The sequence below is a fragment of the Barbus barbus genome (assembly GCF_936440315.1).
Source record: "Barbus barbus genome assembly, chromosome: 5".
NCBI lineage: Eukaryota > Metazoa > Chordata > Actinopteri > Cypriniformes > Cyprinidae > Barbus > Barbus barbus.
The window spans coordinates 39,449,059-39,467,980 of NC_136733.1; the positions used below are offsets into that span (position 1 = coordinate 39,449,059).

At 37.9% G+C, this 18,922-nt stretch overlaps 1 protein-coding gene across 1 annotated transcript in view; it reads left to right on the forward strand.

Moving 5' to 3' along the window:
- Positions 1-9,763: 9,763 nt before the first annotated feature.
- LOC306870577 (polypeptide N-acetylgalactosaminyltransferase 9-like) overlaps positions 9,764-18,922 on the forward strand; it is an 80,036-nt gene continuing 70,877 nt past the window's right edge. Inside the window, exon 1 of the mRNA XM_079417942.1 lies at positions 9,764-10,605. Within this exon, the coding sequence (XP_079274068.1) occupies positions 10,365-10,605 (241 nt within the window). The 5' untranslated portion in view covers positions 9,764-10,364. The remainder of the gene's footprint in view (positions 10,606-18,922) is intronic.

Here is an 18,922-nt window from a genome sequence, read left to right on the forward strand (position 1 = left end):
ATTCGTGTGAGCGTGTGTGTGTGTGTGTGTGTGTGTGTGCATAACTGTCTGCTGAAGGAATGATGAAGGGGATTTGACCATATGTGCATATTTGTATGTACGGGTGTTAGGTGTCTGTTCTGCTGTCTGTAGTAACATGATGTGTATGTAACACATCATAACCATCAAGACAATAACAGCTGGTCTGTAGATGACCACAGATGGACAGAGAGCATACCCCCCCCCAAACACACACACTCTCTCTTTCTCACACACACACACACACACATACATACTGGCCTGTTTCCCTGGTGACTAGCAGGCAGGTGCAGCTTCTGCCAGTTTTAAACTTTTGCAGTGGAATTACAGCAGAATTCCTTGTTTTTTTTTTTTTTTTTCCAGACTCACAGCCAGATGGTGCTGGTCCTTCTCAGTTAGTGAGCCATCTTAAGCCTCTAATTAAAAAATAACCATAATAATAACCATCATAATCTTCATTATCTCCCTGTCTCTCATTAAAGGACTTGTGTCCAGTGGCTAGTGGATGACCTGCATGTAGGACACTGTATATATGAATGTAGTGAATGTAGAATATTTTATATATAATGAGTTAAGGAAAATGAGAAAATGCCCTATTGCAAGTTTGCCTTTATTTCTTTAATACCTTTTAAGTATAACTACAAGTTATTATACATGTTGGTTTATTAAGAAAGAGACCAAACATGTTATTGTATTTGTTTTATTGAAAGTAGTTTATTAAGAAAGACACCAAACATGTTATTGTATTATGCATTTATTAAGAAAATGTTATAGCATATATCAATAGGAATATAGCCAGGAATGAAACATGTATTAGCCAGAGCTTTAAGGAAAGGAATGTCACCGTTGAATGATGTGTTGCGGACGCAGCAAAGGAGGCATCTTAGAAGAACGTCTCGGAGAAGAAAAATTTGAAAATAGAGGACTTTATATAGAAATCTGCTGAGGGAATTTCCAGACCTCATGGCATCAATACATTGGAATCCACCTGCTGTCTAAAGCACTGAAGTACGAAGCAGAAAATCAGATGCTGGTTCTGTGTGACAGCTTCTTCAGTGCCGGCAGCCTTGCCAGTGATGCCTCTAGACAACCAAGCTGGCAAATTATATACCTTTGTTTTTATTTCTGTTTTTTTTATATATTAGTATTTTATTTGTAATGTATTTAACCTATATACAATAAAACTATACTTAATTATAACTAAGAAGCTCACCTGCCTGAAGACTCTGATTTATAGACTTGAGCAGAACAGACCACGGAGAAGTCTTCTGAGACCTATTTTGTGAGTATGAAAATTGAAATGCTTATGGGATAGGACAGACTTGACTTTCTTTACCTAATCTGAGAATAAATAAAATAAGGTAGAAGGTGTAGGGAATTTAGCACCGCAAAACAATATATATATATATATATATATATATATAACTAAACCTTGCAAAGCATTTAATTGTACCAGGTTGATTTAATTCTACATTCACATTGCCATTTCAAGTAAGCATGCACAGCATTTAAATCCTCAGAGTCTTGCCATTGCAGAACAGGAGATAATATAGTCAGCAATATACTTATGTCAAAAGCATAATTTGATTTTTCACTCAAGGATTCAGATCTTTAATGCAATGCAACAGCTTGCATGTAAATCTGAAAGCACTAATGTTAATTATTCCATTCTAGCCAGCAGACTGCAGCAGAAAGGACAGTTGCTTGAGCATAATTTGCATACGGTTAAGCTTTGCCCTGTGCTCCTTAGTTGAGTCTGGCCTTTATATTTTAAAAACTGATCATTAATGAAGCTGTCTTGAGAGGAAGGTGAGTGTGAAGTGTGATGGTATGGCCGTTTGGCCCTCAATCAATACGCTACTACCAGATTTTCTGATGAAGTCAATAAACAAACTCTTGTTTTAAGTGTAGTATATAATGCTTCTTGCATGTTTAATAAGCACAGTAATGTGAGAAGGCAGGGGTTGGGGTTGAATTGGTAGCTGCAGGCTAGCTGGAAGTGATAATATACAACTCTGGCAGACTTCTAGACACTCCAGTGGATTAGTGTCGTTATATATTACACTAAACAGTTCGGAATACAAGGTTTTTCTAGGCCGCTAATATGGAGTAATATGGGTAGACTTGCATTGTGGTGAATATCTATCTATCTATCTATCTATCTATCTATCTATCTATCTATCTATCTATCTATCTATCTATCTATCTATCTATCTATCTATCTATCTATCTATCTATCTATAGACAGATATTCATAAACAATATTTATAAACAATGTTTGTTAAATATCCAAGCAAATTATGATATTATCCCAGTAAATGTTCAAAAATCCATAAATCCTCTTGAAGGAATATAAGTTTCTAAGCAAAACCTTGTGTTTTTAAGTTCCAGATTGAATACAGTATGTTTCGTTTAGTCACATCATTTCACTTCCGTTCATTTGAAAGGCAACTTCTGACACAGAAGTAGAAACAAACCAATAAATAAATGAATAATGTAGCTTGCTGATTAAGCACCTTAAGTAACTGATAAGAAGCAGTTACTCAATTTGCTGATCAATGATATGCTTTGCTAATGGGGAACGGCTGTGGGTTGGAGAGGCCGGTGGTATGAATTACAGCAGTGCTGCTGGGTAAAGACACATTACTTCAACTCTCCCTTAAGTACTCTTACTCCTTCTCACTCACTCACTCTCTTCTTTTCAGGTCTGGTGAGATTGTTGTCTGACAACTAGGTGCGCAAGGAAAGACTGGCTTCGCCTTGAGCTAATACTGCTAAAAGCCCTGAAAGGCAAGTGGCATCGGCTCTTAGCGTCTGTGTGGAGTAAAAGCACAAATAAAACATGTCACCGAGGATCCGTGTGGTGCAGCTATATTTCCATTTTTTATCTCGGTGGTGTTAAAGTTCAGAAAAATACAAACTTTAAGCAACAGCAATCCCGCAAAATGTAACCGAAGAAAATGTGTCTTTTTCTTCACTATTTACTTTTCAATTCTTATTTTTATGGAATATTGAGCTGATTATTATAAAGGATTTGTGGACATTGTTATTTTTCAAGTCATATGCTCTTGTAATCTTGAATGAAAGGAATAAACCCTTTAGCAAACTGTCACTCGATTGCAGCAGTTAGCAAACAACAGAGATCCAATCAGTTCTCAATGGAGACAAATCAAGTCCCACCCTACATTTTTCTCATTCCAGAAGCGGTTTTACTCAAATATAGAGACGACGCTCGTAGTTTCCATTTAATGCCAACTTCAAGACAATTTGGGACTTGTCATGTACATGTAAACAAAACTGTGGCTCAAAAAAAGATATGAACTGTACTGTTTCAAATGGTTCAATATTTTACCCAGTTTCTTTTGAATTTGTTCAGGAACTGAAAACTGCTGTTAACAGCTAAAGTCGATCAGTAGCAATCATGTTCTTTCTATTGTTTTGGAGAAAATGCAAGCATTTCCCAGTCCCATCTGTTTTAGCAGACGTCTTAACAAACCCAATCAGCATCTTCTGTAATGCAATTCACATTAGGCAGGAAATTCGGCAAATACAGCCAGTTCTTCTTGTTACGCATATGAGAATAAATGACATACGCGTTGTAAGCTACAGTAAGAAGACATACAGTATACAACTTAATTTAAGAGTGTATTTTTTATATAATACTTAAATGAGGTAAAATAAATATATTTGTTTTTCTGTTCATGATGGAGACTCATGATTTTTCCCATGGTCTACTTAACGATACACTACTTCACTTTTTCCCCCAAATTTTAATTGTTTAAGTACGTCATAAAACCATTTACTAAACAGTGTTTTGCCTTACCATTAATCACTTTAGAAACAATATTATTTATACTTTAGTGTTTTCACAATGGATTGTTGCCTTATTGTGTTTGCCTTATCTGTTAATAATGAAAAAAATAATAGCATAGCCAAAGCACAACTCACAAACTTACTAAAACTTCTGTAAGGAACATGTAGTTTAATGCTTCAAACGGCCAAAAGTTACGTAGTGTAGCTCTAATAAAGATTATAATATTTAAAACTGATTTTAGGTAGAGTCACAGGAGTGTGGCAAGTGACAGTTTACATACCCAACGAGTTGAATTGTGATTGACAGGAGTAGATAAACACATTCCTCCTGTCCATTATTTGTAGTTAGAGGACTATGGTAGCTTTGAAGCAAGTGAAATTGAAATAAAAATGAAAGAATGGGAGGGGGGGGTACAGGTGAATCTACAGGATTATTATTATTTTTTAAAGCATCATGGGAACCATTGTTTCAGTTTGGCACTTGAAGTCAACTCACGGCTAACTCTCTAATAGCATGTACATGCATTAGGATGTTTTTGAGTAGATTCTCCTGAGTTTTCCTATCTTTATTCTTTAAATTATTTATTATTTTATTTTGAGGATGCCATGTAACAGAGGCTGCATGGGTTGCTTTGAGAGGATTAAACTCCCAACACCTCCAGGCGACGTTTGCTCATCATACAATTTGTGTGAGCGTTTGCAGCTTCCGTTTCCTAGCCAGACTGGCTGAACAAATCTTTAACACAGACAGGGTGCAATGTTTTCCTCAGCTGTGTCTTTTTAAGGATTTTTTAGGATTCACATTGTGGGATACCTCTTCACCTTCTTGATTTATGGCTTATTTGATAAGTCTAGCTATACAGATGTTGCCCATGGGTTCTATATTTGTTGATACTTTACTATCTTAACAACAGTTTGAAGTGTGAAAATATTTACAAGACGGTAAAATGTCTCTTCATCAGTTCCTAGCTGCTCTGTACATAAAAGAGTGTACGTTTCTCTGCATGCATTGAATCTATTATAATCTGCATGGATTTAATACAATTAAAGGATAATTTCAAATGATCTAATGCACTATATCTGTGGAAATTAAAATTAATTTGGTGGCTCATTTTACACTGCTCACACACATATTGGCAATGTATAGACTCAAATTTGTTGTCCCCTCAAAATAACTCAACACACAGCTATTAATGTCTAAACAAAAGTGAGTACACCCCTAAGTGAAAATGTCTAAATTGGGCCCAATTAGCCATTTTCTCTCCCCGGTGTCATGTGACTCGTTAGTGTTACAAGGTCTCAGGTGTGAATGGGGAGCAGGTGTGTTAAATTTAGTCTTATCGCTCTCACTCTCTCATACTGGTCACTGGACGTTCAACATGGCACCTCATGGCAAAGAACTCTCTGAGGATCCGAAAAAAGAATTGTTGCTCTACATAAAGATGGCGTAGGCTATAAGAAGATTGCCAAGACGCTGAAACTGAGCTGCAGCACGGTGGCCAAGACCATACAGCTGTTTAACAGGACAGGTTCCACTCAGAACAGGCCATGGTCGACCAAAGAAGTTGAGTGCATGTGCTCAGCATCATATTCAGAGGTTGTGTTTGGGAAATAGACGTATGAGTGCTGCCAGCATTGCTGCAGAGGTTGAAGGGGTGGGGGTGCCTGTCAGTGCTCAAACCATACGCTGCACACTGCATCAAATTGCTCTGCATGGCTGTCGTCCCAGAAGGAAGCATCTTATAAAGATGATGCACAAGAAAGCCTACAAACAGTTTGCGGAAGACAAGTAGACTAAGGACATGGATTACTGGAACCATGTCCTGTGGTCTGATGAGACCAAGATAAACTTATTTGGTTCAGATAGTGTCAAGCGTGTGTGGCGGCAACCAGGTGAGGAGTACAAAGACAAGTGTGTCTTGCCTACAGTCAAGCATGGTGGTGGGAGTGTCATGGTCTGGGGCTGCATGAGTGCTGCCGGCACTGGGGAGCTACAGTTCATTGAGGGAACCATGACTGTGACATACTGAAGCAGAGACTGGGCTGCAGGGCTGTATCCAACATGATAACGTCCCCAAACACACCTCCAAGATGACCACTGCCTTGCTAAAGAAGCTGAGGGTAAAGGTGATGGACTGGCCAAGCATGTCTCCAGACCTAAACCCTATTGAGCATCTGTGGGGCATCCTCATGGAGGAGTGGAAGAGGACTCCAGTGGAAACCTGTGAAGCTCTGGTGAACTCCATGCCCAAGAGGGTTAAGGCAGTGCTGGAAAATAATGGTGGCCACACAAAATATTGACACTTTGGGCCCAATTTGGACATTTTCACTTAGGGGTGTACTCACTTTTGTGGCCAGCGGTTTAGACATTAATGGCTGTGTGTTGAGTTATTTTGAGGGGACAGCAAATGTACACTATTATACAAGCTGTACACTCACTACTTTACATTGTAGCAAAGTGTCATTGCTTCAGTGTTGTCACATGAAAAGATATAATAAAATATTTACAAAAATGTGAAGGGTGTACTCACTTCTGTGAGATACTGTATATATTTTTTCAGTTATATTAAGTAACGAAAATGTTTTCTTTTACTCAACTGTAGTGTACTGCACATTATAAATTGAAAAATGCATAATGTTTTTTGAAATAGTACAGTGCATTTTTATAAACAAATCTAATAAATCCTAATAAATAAATTAAAAATAACTTTTCTCATTCTAATCCGATAATAATTGAAGTAACCAGTCACAATCTATAAATTCTGGTTCACTTTTCACACTGAAATCGAAGGTCAAGTTGTGTAACGGGAAATGTATTGTGTGTGCTTTTGTTGAATACTGCACATTGTTGCAAATGTAGTAAGTTATCTCCAGTCTTAAATGTAGTAAGGTATCTATGAATAAATACAGAAAAATTGTATGTATGCAGTATTTATAGTGCAAAAATAGCATGCGTAGTATGTTGGTACGCTATAGCTGACATTGCCATTCTCTTCTCCTGTCTCTTTTTTCCTCTCTCTGTCTCCATCTGTTCCCTCTGCATCTTACCGGATTCATTATTTAGATTGAATCACTGGTCAGGCAGTTCCCATGGCAAGCATTCAAGTTAGCATAGTGCTAAAAGTGCCCGCTGCTGTATACACGTGTCCGGTCTGCTCATGTGAATGAGATTGCTCACTATATATAAAAGGTTAGCTTGCCCAGTGCCCAACCATGTTGACCAACAGAAAGCTGCTTGGTTGATGTGCTTCATATATTGCTAGTTGCTACAATATTGACAACAGATAATGGACTTTTTTTGAACATTTGTAAAGGTGGTCCATGTGACTCATGCCCTATATTCCAGATCTTCTGGAGTCATAGGAAAGCTTTGTATGAAGAACACCCTGAAAGTCTTAATTCACTGATAGTCTAACTTTCTGTATTATCACACACAATAAGTTGTCTGCCTCAGCACAGTTTAGCCATTTATGCTGCCCACTGCATAAACGCCCAGGGAGCAGTTGGGGGTTCGGTGCCTTGCTCAAGGGCACCTCAGTCGTGGTATTGAGGGTGGAGAGAGTGCTGGACATTCACTCCCCCCACCTACAATCCCTGCCGGCCCGAGACTCAAACCCGCAACCTTTGGATTACGAGTCCGACTCTCTAACCATTAGGCCACGACTTCCCCAAAGACATTTTAAAGAAAATAAAAGTAATTTCTGTAGGCTATTTGAATGTAAATCATGGTAGGTTTGGGGTTGGGGTAGGTGTAGAGGTTAATAAAACAATCTAATAGGTAGAAAATTAAATTTATTGTTAGCTTTCGATTTGCGATTTCTTTCCCAGCTGTTTACCTTCACAGTCATAACCGACTGTTTTTATAGATTATGTGTGTTTTAACATAAACTTGTGTGTATTTGACAGTTTAAGTACAATAGGACATGAAAGAGAACTTAGTTTAGTACTCACATTCCGTGTGACAGCTGCTTTCTGTGTGCGTGCTTCGGATGTAGAAAAACCTATATCAGGTCGGCAACAGGCGGCCCGCGAGCAATAATATCTGGCCCGCGCCCACAGCCAGATTATTTTGATAGCGGCTGATTCTGAAATAGATCTGTCATGACAGCAACAGTTAGCCTACTCACAACCAGAGTAGACCATCTGAGCGCAGGAGCGCAAGTCGAGCGAGGAGCGGATTTTTTAAAAGTCGGAGCGGCGTGGTTTTCACTCGCTCCAAGAGCGCTCCACCAACGCTCCATCACGAGTACAATTCATGCTAACGACCCGGCCGTTATATAACTGCATATTTAGCAAGAATTCACAAGTTTTAAATATTTAGATATCTTGTTAGAAAAGGATCACTCAAATCAGAAAGAATGTGAATGACGGCAATGGACATGAGCAGGAAGTTATAATAGTTCTCAAGGAATTTGTTTGTTTGAAAAGTTTGCACACTAGTGTTACAATAAGCCACGTTGAAACAATCTTTTATTTTTTAATATAGGCCTATGAACAGAACTGTGATACTGAAATACTTTAGCCACGGAGCGAAGGCAGTGCGGTGTTTCTGATTTCAGTGAATGCAGAGTGGAGCGGGAGTGGGAAATGGTGAACCCGGAGTGGAGCAGGAGCGGAGTTATTAAATGCCCAGAGCACGGAGGGGAAATTGTTGACGCTCCACTCCGCTCACATAGCCTACTCTGCCTGTCACCGCCACACAAATGTGCCATTTTGTTAATGACTGTCCTACCACAGGATTTAACACAGAGTAACAGCTCACAGTTACAAAAGATATTGTAACAGTATGTCACGGGCAATTCTAGTTGCATTTTTCATCAATACATTTCTTAAATTATCCTTTGACTATGTTCTGGCTTGCCATCTAGTGGGCAAATTTTTTTTGGCCCGATGCCAAACTTACTTGCCTACTCCTGCCCTATATCATAAATTTAAACTGATATGGCTTTAAAACACATGATTGTAGCACACTAGACATGATAATCAAAACCAAACAGATGTTTTTTGGCAGAGTATCTGAGGTACAAGCTGTAAAGGCACAGCTCTATTCTGGAAAAGGGGCGGAGAGCAGAGGCTCATTTGAATTTAAAAATACATGCACAAAAACAGCATGTTTCTGCTTCCACTCAAAATAGGCATTTTCAAAATGATACAATAAATGATATGTGGAGTATTTTCAGCTGAAACCTCTGACACATTCTGGGGACACCTGACACTTATATTACATCTTGTAAAAAGGGACATAATAGGTGTCATTTTAAAGTTAAAACTATTAGTGTTACAAACCAGTGTGTTTATGGTTATGATAAAAATTTAAATAATATGAAAATAAACACCCGTCTGCAATATAAAGCAGCTAGACCGACTGTTTTTGCCACACACATTCAAGTTACAAATGGCCACTCCTGCTCTTACCTCAACAAACTCAAAAGGTAAGGACATGACATGTGGCCAAGAATGGTGACCCATACTTGGAATTCGTGCTCTGCATTTACCCATCCAAAATGCGCACACACACACACACACACAAGTTAGACTCTCTAACCAGTAGGCCATGAAAGAAGTAACTTGGCTTGAAGAATAATTGTAGGCTATATTATCAGGGTCTATCTAAAGCTCTGCGATAATTTAAGTAAGTAAGATAAGTAATTTCAGCTCAGAGTAACAGCTCGTGTGTTTATTAATTTGATAACGACCCACTGATTGCTCACTATCCATTTGAAATGCCACATTTGCACTTGAGGATAAAATTGCTAAACATTATTCTTCTACAAACTCTCCGAGTTGTAATTCAATTGGCCAATCTCCGTGAAAACATTAGAATGTAATCCAGCAGCTATCCTCATCATCTATCATATTCCAGCCTTTCATCCTCTCGCACAGTCTGTTGAATATTTATGAGTTTCCCGACGTCACCGGAGCGCTGAGCAGCGCGTGAAAAGCGGGATGTGAGGGAGGGAGCATGCGGGGAGCGCGAGAGAAGAACGCTGCCATGCAAAGCGTCGCTTGACAGCGTCTTTTTCACTTCCACCTGCGTTCGTCGCATAAGGATTGTGGGTTTCATCTGAAATCGCGTCCTACTTCGATGCCCGAGCGCGATGCATCTTTGCTTTAACAGATAGACGGAGTCCCGCGAAGGATGCTGCACACGGAGGATCGTTGTTTGACATGCACTGACATTTAAAATGAGCCATCTGAACTGTGCACAGCGCGTGCTTTTTCGACTCCTGAGTGCACTGCGTGAATAAACGCGTGCTTTTAATCGGAGCGTAATCTCCGTATCACATTTCTAAACGTTTGTTATGGGGGTCAACGCAGGAACCCGAGGCGGAGGGATTTGATTGCAACCTCTATTACGTGTTTTCGCTTATATATCGTATATGCATCATCGTTTAAGATCGCTGATCAGCTGTTAGGCTTGTGAAACTGCGGCGCGCGCGGGTTGTTGTGCGTGGTGCTGAAAGGACAGCTCCCTCCACAGCGGATCGTATGGATCAATATTAGGGGTCTGACAGTGTCGCTCTCGGGCTTTAATGGCTGTGGCACGCAAGATCAAAACTCTGCTGACGGTCAACATTCTGGTGTTCGTCGGGATCATCTTGTTCTCCGTCTACTGCAGGATCCAGGACCGGTCCGAAGAGCTCGTGCAGATCGGGAGGCTCTCGGATCAGAGACTGCGAGGCAAGAATGCCAAAGTTACGAACTCCATGGACAGACAGTCCATTCTCAAAAGGCTGGAGCGACTAGAAGATGTGGTCTATAACCAGTTAAATGGTATGTGGGCTTTAAGCATCTTTAACGTTCATTATATAATGCATGACAGATCAGTGTTTTATGGGCATTTAGATGTGATTTCATCTAGATTCCCACTGGATTTTACAGGGATTGTCATCCTAATGCTTTAACACATGACAAGTAATATAGACTTGTCTATGATGCAATAAACATGTCAAGAAGAGCAAGATAGGATTAGGTGCACATAACCCTATTTTGACCTATCAAAATATATTAGTCAAACGGATTAAATGTAATGATTTGTTAAGTGATACATGGTTTCATAACGTTATTGATTAACTATAAAGTGCTATTAGAGAAATTAGAGAAAGGACAGTAGCATGCAATGCCTGATTGTAGCAGCAATACATTTTTTCCTGTGTCTCTAATTTGAGGGTGTTGTTCTGAAAGTTTTTTTTACATTATGAATGCATAATTTCTCAGAGTATCATGTCTTTCCATATCTGTATTAATTATTTGAGTCAGTTGAATTAATGTAAACTGAACATGCAATTCTACATGTTTGTTTGAATCCGTGTGAACTTGTAATTTGAGAGAAGAGAATATTTTTTTAATCTACTATTTAGGCTGTTTACTTATTTTTAACAGCAAAATATAATGCAAGAAATGTGAATCATAAATAATTAAATATTATACTTATGCAAAATTTCCTAAAATGATTTGAAACTTTGTCATTCAACAAATTATCTTTCCCTTGGGTGTTCATATATTTTTTGGCTAATTTGATTACACTTCCAGCTGCCAATACAAATGTCAGATTTGTTTAGTACATTTTACCATTTTTAAATCCATCCCATATAATCCCAAAGATTTTACCTCTAAATCAGTGCAGAAAACAGTCGGCAGCTTCTATATGGGCCTGTACAAAGAAATTGTCCTGCTGTGATCTTGCTTCCCGTGCACTCGTCCTTGCCTTAACCACACTTCTCTTCTGAGTTCTTTTCATGGAATATAGAGCCCATTTCCTCAATCATTATATGTTCCTAGACCATGCAGCATTTTCTTCAGGAGAACATGTGAAGGTCACAGTTCACGTGATGTGCTGTCTTTCCTTTAAACGACCTTTTGCTCCCTGTTTGCTTTTCTTAGTGCATCTGTTTGATCTGATTGTTATTCTGTAAGACCAGCACCATTTGTGTATGAAGGGGGTCACTCTGTCAGTTTGAATTATCCATCTTGCATTTGGAAGAAAGCCAAGAGGCACTGCTTCACAAAAAAGCCCTCTAATGTGCCCTACTGATTGAGAGGGCTTTCATTCTGCACAAGTGCCACCACATATTTCCCCCTGAGGCTTTTCCACTCTGTACAATCCATCAGTCTGTCACAAATCTTCCTGATGTTGGGGTCGTTTTATACATTTTAATACATTTTATTTCGACACATATTTATCTGATGCGCATAAAACTTGTGCGATAGTGCGAGGCACTCGCCCGATTGTATGTGATATTGAGACTGGAATTGGTTTTCTCTTGAGGTTTTCAAATTTCTGTTGCCATTTTTGCTTCCAATGGTGATTTGAGGTAATTGTCCATTTTTCAGTTGTTTATTGTCCTGAGAATGAGACCCAGAGGATTCAATTGCATTTCTAGGACACAGTGAGTTTTACAAGAAAGCAGTAATTGTTTGGTTGTTGATGGTGCCCTCGTCCCTTGAAAGATCATAGCAAATATGCTGTGAATGTTTGTGTGACCATTACTTTGATGAGTAATTTCCCAGAGAACATATAAAACATTATCACACACAATGATTCTGGTTGGAGATGGACAGATGTGTCATCATTTCTCACCCCCAACATCAAATGAGAATCGTAGTTCACAGCTTGATCATGCACCTGTTTTTTTGAGGGGCATCAGTGGTGGGCCTGGCAAAATTGCAGCTCAACTTGACAGCCAGTGATCACCATGCATTGTATTGCATGCAGTATATACAAGAAGTGTGTGACCTGACTGAATGGACAATATTTACCACATCGTTTTAGACAAAAACATTTTTAACCTACAGTAATCATTAAAGGTAATGAATAAACCTTTTTTTTTTTTCTTTTTTTTTATTACAAGCACATTCCACCCTAGTTTGAATGGGCATGATGTCTGTGTATACACACAATTTAAATGCTTTTCTCAGTTATTTATAATTTAGATTTTATTTTCTCAGTAGCATAAATATTGTTATTATAGTCTCTCATTTACTGTGGATTTACAGACAAGTTCATGGCCAGTTTGTATATGTGATGAGTTTGAGTATAGTTGAAAATTTATTGAAAATGTACTCACCCTCAGGCCATCCAAAATGTTAATGAGTTTGTTTCTTCATGGGAACAGATTTGAATAAATTTAACATTACATCACTTGCTTACCAGTGGATCCTCTTCAGTAAATGGGTGCCATCAGAATGAGTCCAAACAGCTGATAAAAACATCCTATCTGTGCATATTTCTCAGCCGGAAGCAACAATTTGACGTTAATAATATATTGAAGCATTTTTTTATTATAAACACAACTTTTCACTTAAGAAGACGTTAACTGATGAACTGGAGTGGTGTGGATTATTGTGATGTTTTTATCAGCTGTTTGCGCACTCATTCTGACGGCACCCATTCACTGCAGAGGATCCATTGGTGAGCAAGCAAGCAAGTTTCTCCAAGTCTGTTCCAACGAAGAAACAAACTCATCTACAGTACATCTTGGATGGCCAGAGGGTGAGTATATTTTCAGCAAATTTTCATTTTTGGGTGAGCTATTAAGTTGTATTATGACGTTCTTCATTGTTTAATGTAACGTGCTTGTTGATTCTTCTGTAGGATTGCTTCACCCAACTAAATCTGACCTTGAGGAATAGCTGTGAAGCTAAAGTGTGAGAGGGATGTGGAAATGTCACTATAAAACCTGAATAGTTTGGCAATTACTTAAATAATGCATACAAATGGGTTACCATGGGTCACAGGAGTCAAATTAATTTCCAATGTACAAAGCTACAAAGTACAGTTAGATTATGGTAATCAGTGCAGGAAGTGTAATGCCATTTACCATTTGGGCAAATTTAACAAGTGCATTTAACAGTGAAAAGCAAAGTGCAAAGAGCCGTTCAGGGAAAGACAGTGGGTCATCTTTGACACAGTTGTTTAGAAATGCTGGATTATTGTGAAAAGACCCTTTATTTAAACGCTATTACAAATGCAGAGCTATGAGAATGTCCAATTAGCCCCCTGATTAGGTAGCAGATCTACCGTGAGCATTACCGCTAAAGTGTGCTTAATTTCTACAGCTGTGGTTCGGTTTCTCTCCGCAAACACAGATGCAGTAGACTGCACAGATTCCTACCTTGGAAGTGATGTAAACAGAGAAGACTACATTACCAATCAAAACTTTGGGTTAGGATATGATTTTTTTATGTTTTTAAAAGAAGTCTCTTCTGCTTACCAAGGCTGCATATATTTGATAAAAAAATAAAGTGAAATATTTACAAAATTTGTAAATGAAGTAAAAAAAAAAATCACATCACATCAGTGTGCCTCACAGCAAACACACTTGGCACTCAGACGAAGCTTCAAAGTAGTGTTCAAAGACAAGTTTAGGCAGTATATATTTGGTTTATCACAGTGTGCAGGAGCCCCCTGTAGGGTTGAAGCTGTGTAGGTGTCCTGTTTGCCATACATCTATAAAAAGTACAACCGCCCCGACATTGTTCTGATACAGTGTGCTGGTACTATAGATAATGTAATTTCTCTGGCTCTAGTCACTTAGAGGAATAAATGAAATTCAGTGGAAGAAATGGCAATATCAATAATTGCTCCCAAATTAATGTATAACATAATTTGTCCTATATTGAAATACATTTTTAAATATTGTTCATAATTTCTATGACCTGATTTCTATGACTTATATGTTCCAACTCCAAGATATTTTGATTGTCTTGTCTTACTTTATGCATTTTGGTTATAAATCTGGCTTCCGATTAGGTATTTCACTACCATCGATGCTTTATGGCCCAGCACATTTTTAGTGTCTGATGCATTCACAGTGGACTCTAAGGGGACTGTCCAATCCTGCCTTTCAGTCCCCTTAACCACATTTTCCTCATGAATATTTATGCTGCACTAGCATCAGTTTTGACATGTATTTTTATACTCCTCAGAAAGGAGTATCTCTTATCCCACAATTCAGAGATGGTCAGTAAGAACATTTATTTTATTTTCAACTCTTGTTACATAATTTAAAGCATTTCTGAGTGAAGTGCAGCGGGCCTGAATGTTGTCAGAGCACTTTACGAGAAAGTAGGAGATAAACATGAGTTGTAGGATCACGGCTAGATCAGGAACGGATGGCTGAAAGACCTTCACAAACACAGAGCGGATTAAACCGCGTTGGTCGAGCCAGTGGCTGAAGGGATCGTGACCTGTGTCGGTTGTTGATGTTGTTTATAGTACATTGTTCAGACAGGTCTGGTAATTATGTATATGTTATATACATTATGTATATAATGTATTATAATTAAATGGATATGAAGTTTTTGCAAAAAGTAGGATGTGTTCATAAGCTGTTTCTCAAAGACAGACTGCCAAGCAGCCTGTTAAAATAATAAGTCTGGAAAGGCCAGTCCATTACTGTAAGAGAGAGAATGTCACGGAGAGAGAGAGTTACTATATCCCTCTAATCAGAGATCATGAATTTTAGACACATCCTTCACTTTTTCAGAAAAAAAGGTGTCCTATATTTTTAGCAGACAAAGTACAAATTTTGAGACCAAACTATAAAAGTCAATTTTCCATATAGAAACAGAAAGTTGGGTCAGGCCATTTTTTTAAATTAACATCTGATGCATGAATTATTAAATGACAGGAACAAAGAACTTATTCAAAACAATAATAATGATCATTCCCATTTTCTATCTATTTCTTAAAATTATTTACTTTTAATTACTTGTCATTCCATTGCTATAGATCAGGGCTCCTCAAATCTTACCCTGGAGGTCCAATCTGCTGCAGAGTTTAGCTCCAACCCTGATCAAACTCACCTACCTGTGATTTTCTAATGATCTTGAAGACTGATTAGGTATGTTTGATTAGGGTTAGAGCTAAACTTTGCAGGAATGGTCCAGATTTGAGGATCCCTGCTATAGAACATATTCAGTCAGCCATGTTGAATTAATCTTATCATCAAAAGCAATATTTCATATAAAGAAGGAAGTCATATAGAATCACGTGAAAGTGTAAAAAGTCATCATCAAAGGTGATTTGGATGAATGATGATGCATCAGAGAGTTAAAATATCTCTTAGGATTTAGTTTATTTTGCAGCCAGACAAAATCTTGAGTAGACATAAATTTATATATCTAAGGGCAAACAAAATTATATTTTTTTTACTCCATTTTTCCACATAAAAAGACTGTAAATTGTATATATCCTAAAATAAATAATTATACATTTTTATTATATATTATAATTTTATTTTTTATTTTATTGTACTATTTTACTTCACTTGGGAATAGTATGCATATGACCTTAAAGCTGACAGATATTTTAATATTATCTCATGGGATCTTTAAGAGGTGTTCTAATGTGTAATTCAAGTGGACACTTTGAATTGTGATTGTGTGCAGATCTGCAACATCATTAAACAATGTTACATGGTTGCTGCTTTTAATGACCTGCATTTTATTAATTTATATATTTATGTCAATCTTCGTGTAGAACAGAAAAAGCTGAACAGTGCTAATGGTTTAGAAGCAGCTGATTAGTTTCTAGACTTCATGTTTATCTTATTACTGGGATTTGTAAACTAGAAGCTTCCAAATCACCAGTCTCTATCGTGCTCTTTTCATTTGGAGGTTGAAATAATGGCAAGAGAGTTGTAGACGTTTTATGTTTTTTGAAGGAAAGAAAACAGAGCATTTGCTCGTCCACAAACAGAGCCTTTTTCCTTTGGTCTTTGTAACTTAATTTCTTCAGCTCTCTGTAATCACTGCTGTCTCTTTACAGCCTTCAAAGCATATTATTATCAGCGTACACATTCATGCACACGCACATTTACATAGACAGAGATTAAGTAGCGACTTGATGATGAACAGCAGGGGCAGCCACTAAAATAATCTGAGGAAGTCAGTTAGCTATAGTTAGTTTGGAGGTTGAAAATCCCTAAATCTACTTTCATACAAAAGTTTTTTTTGGTTGCCCTAAGAACCTTTTTTGGTTGTGCAAAGAATGTTTCTTTAAAAGAAACTTTTATTTTTCCGATTCAGTTCAATTCAATTCAATTCACAATGGGGAAATTTGTCTTGGACCCTGGAGCCCGCATACACTGATCAGCATTACATTGCATAATAAAAATAAAATAAATAAATAAATCATCTAAATAACTATTTTCTAATATAAAGAACCTTTTGTGCATTGAATGGTTCCATGGATGGTCAAGGTTCTCCATGGAATCATCTATGCCAATAAAGATACTTTTGTTTTTAAGATTGTATAGGCATTTGTTATATTGCCAGCCCTGCTTAAACCAGACATTTTATTTTAAATTTTTTGTGTTAAGATGGTTTTTAGATGGTCTCTCAGCCTGGATAAATTGGAGTTCAGATGGTCTAGACCAGGGGTGTCCACTGTGCTTCAGTTTAAGCTGTATTCACGCCATGTCATAATTACCATAATTTCGAGATAACAACACTTGGAATTATGCATCTATGTGGCAACACTATCAGTGCCAAAGCAGTCACATACACATAGAACTTGTAATTACAACTTACAAATGACTTGGACCATGTGACAGCTGAACCACCTGACTGCTGCAGATTCATTTAGGTGCTACTTAGGCATCGATGGTACCATAGAAATGCAGAATTCTGAGTCTGAGGACTTGGACAGCTTCACGTGCATCATGTGTTGTCTCCAAATTACAGTAATTATGACATGGCGTGAACACCGCTTTAGCTCCAACCCCAATTAAATCCACCTGAACCAGAGTTTAGCTCCAGCTCGAATGCACTTGGAAGTTTGTAGTTGTGGCTTAATTTCGTAGTCTGCATCCTCTGGAGGTTGCATTATACTCGCCGTGTATGTCATCGAGGACGTCTCATTTAAAACATAAAAATGAAGAGATGTTGCTGAACGATAACTGTGACTATATTAACATCCAATATTGTTGACGATAAAAGACGAGACTAAAATGTATTTTAAAAAATAAAAACTTTCTCTTTTCATTTTCATAAAAAAGGAGACTGTGGACTGCTGTACTCACCTCTACTATGCATACTTTTTTGTGTGTGGTTGCCAGATATCAATAAATCCCCAAATCAGAGCTTCCCTGTTAAACGGATTCATTTTTTGCCCAGTGTTTTTTTGCGTACATGCTCGCTGTTCATTACGGAAGCACCGACAATGATCTGAAAATAAAGACAAACAAGTAAGCTGAAGTTTAGTGATCTCAATGTGAGATATTCAGCTTAAATTAAAGTGTCATTCAGCCAGTCTGTGTTCTGTCATGAAATCTCGACTGTATCATTTGCAATTGTGGTTGCTGAATAAATACACTCACTCAACCGCTTTTGTTTTAATAGAGAAACATTATTGCTAAATTATTGGAATTAGACTTCTATTAGGAATTTCGCTCTTGTTATATTTTTTTCTTTGATTTACCAATTTTCATAATATGTACAGAGAGAGCATAAGTCTTTGATATTAATAAAAAAAATGCAACCTCCAAAGGACACGGCCTTCAAAATGAGACACAACAACCACAAACTTCCATGCAAGCTGGTTGGAGTTAAACTCTGCAGGACATCAGCCATCAGGAGCATGAATGGATGCCCTTGGTCTAGAAAACCAAGCCAAGTTGGTTTTCATCTGGTTTAGTTGGTTGGTCAGCACTTGACATTTGGCCAAATTCCTCTAAACCAGCTTAGACTTTTTAGTTTTTTTGTTACATCATGCGATTGTTGGTGAAAATGTTATTTGATAACTTTTCGAACTTTATGTTATGTTCATGAAAATTATATGATGTTGCTCCTCAACATTTGCATTTGTGTTCTATTAGCAGAACGTGCCATTAAGTCAGTGTGATATGCTGTTTCTCTCTGCCATAGACAGCTGGCTCTTAGGGATTAGTGTCAAAATGCCAGGCCGCTGTGTAATAGAATTCTCTCAAAACAGCCAACAGAGGCAGCCTTCGAGACAATGGCAGTAACAATGACAGTGAAAGAGACACAAAACCTCAGACGCTTACAGAGAGGCATTACCATTTCAGCTCCAGCTTGCGAGAAAACGTCATGATCCAAGAACTCAGTCTCTAAGACAAGTCAACAC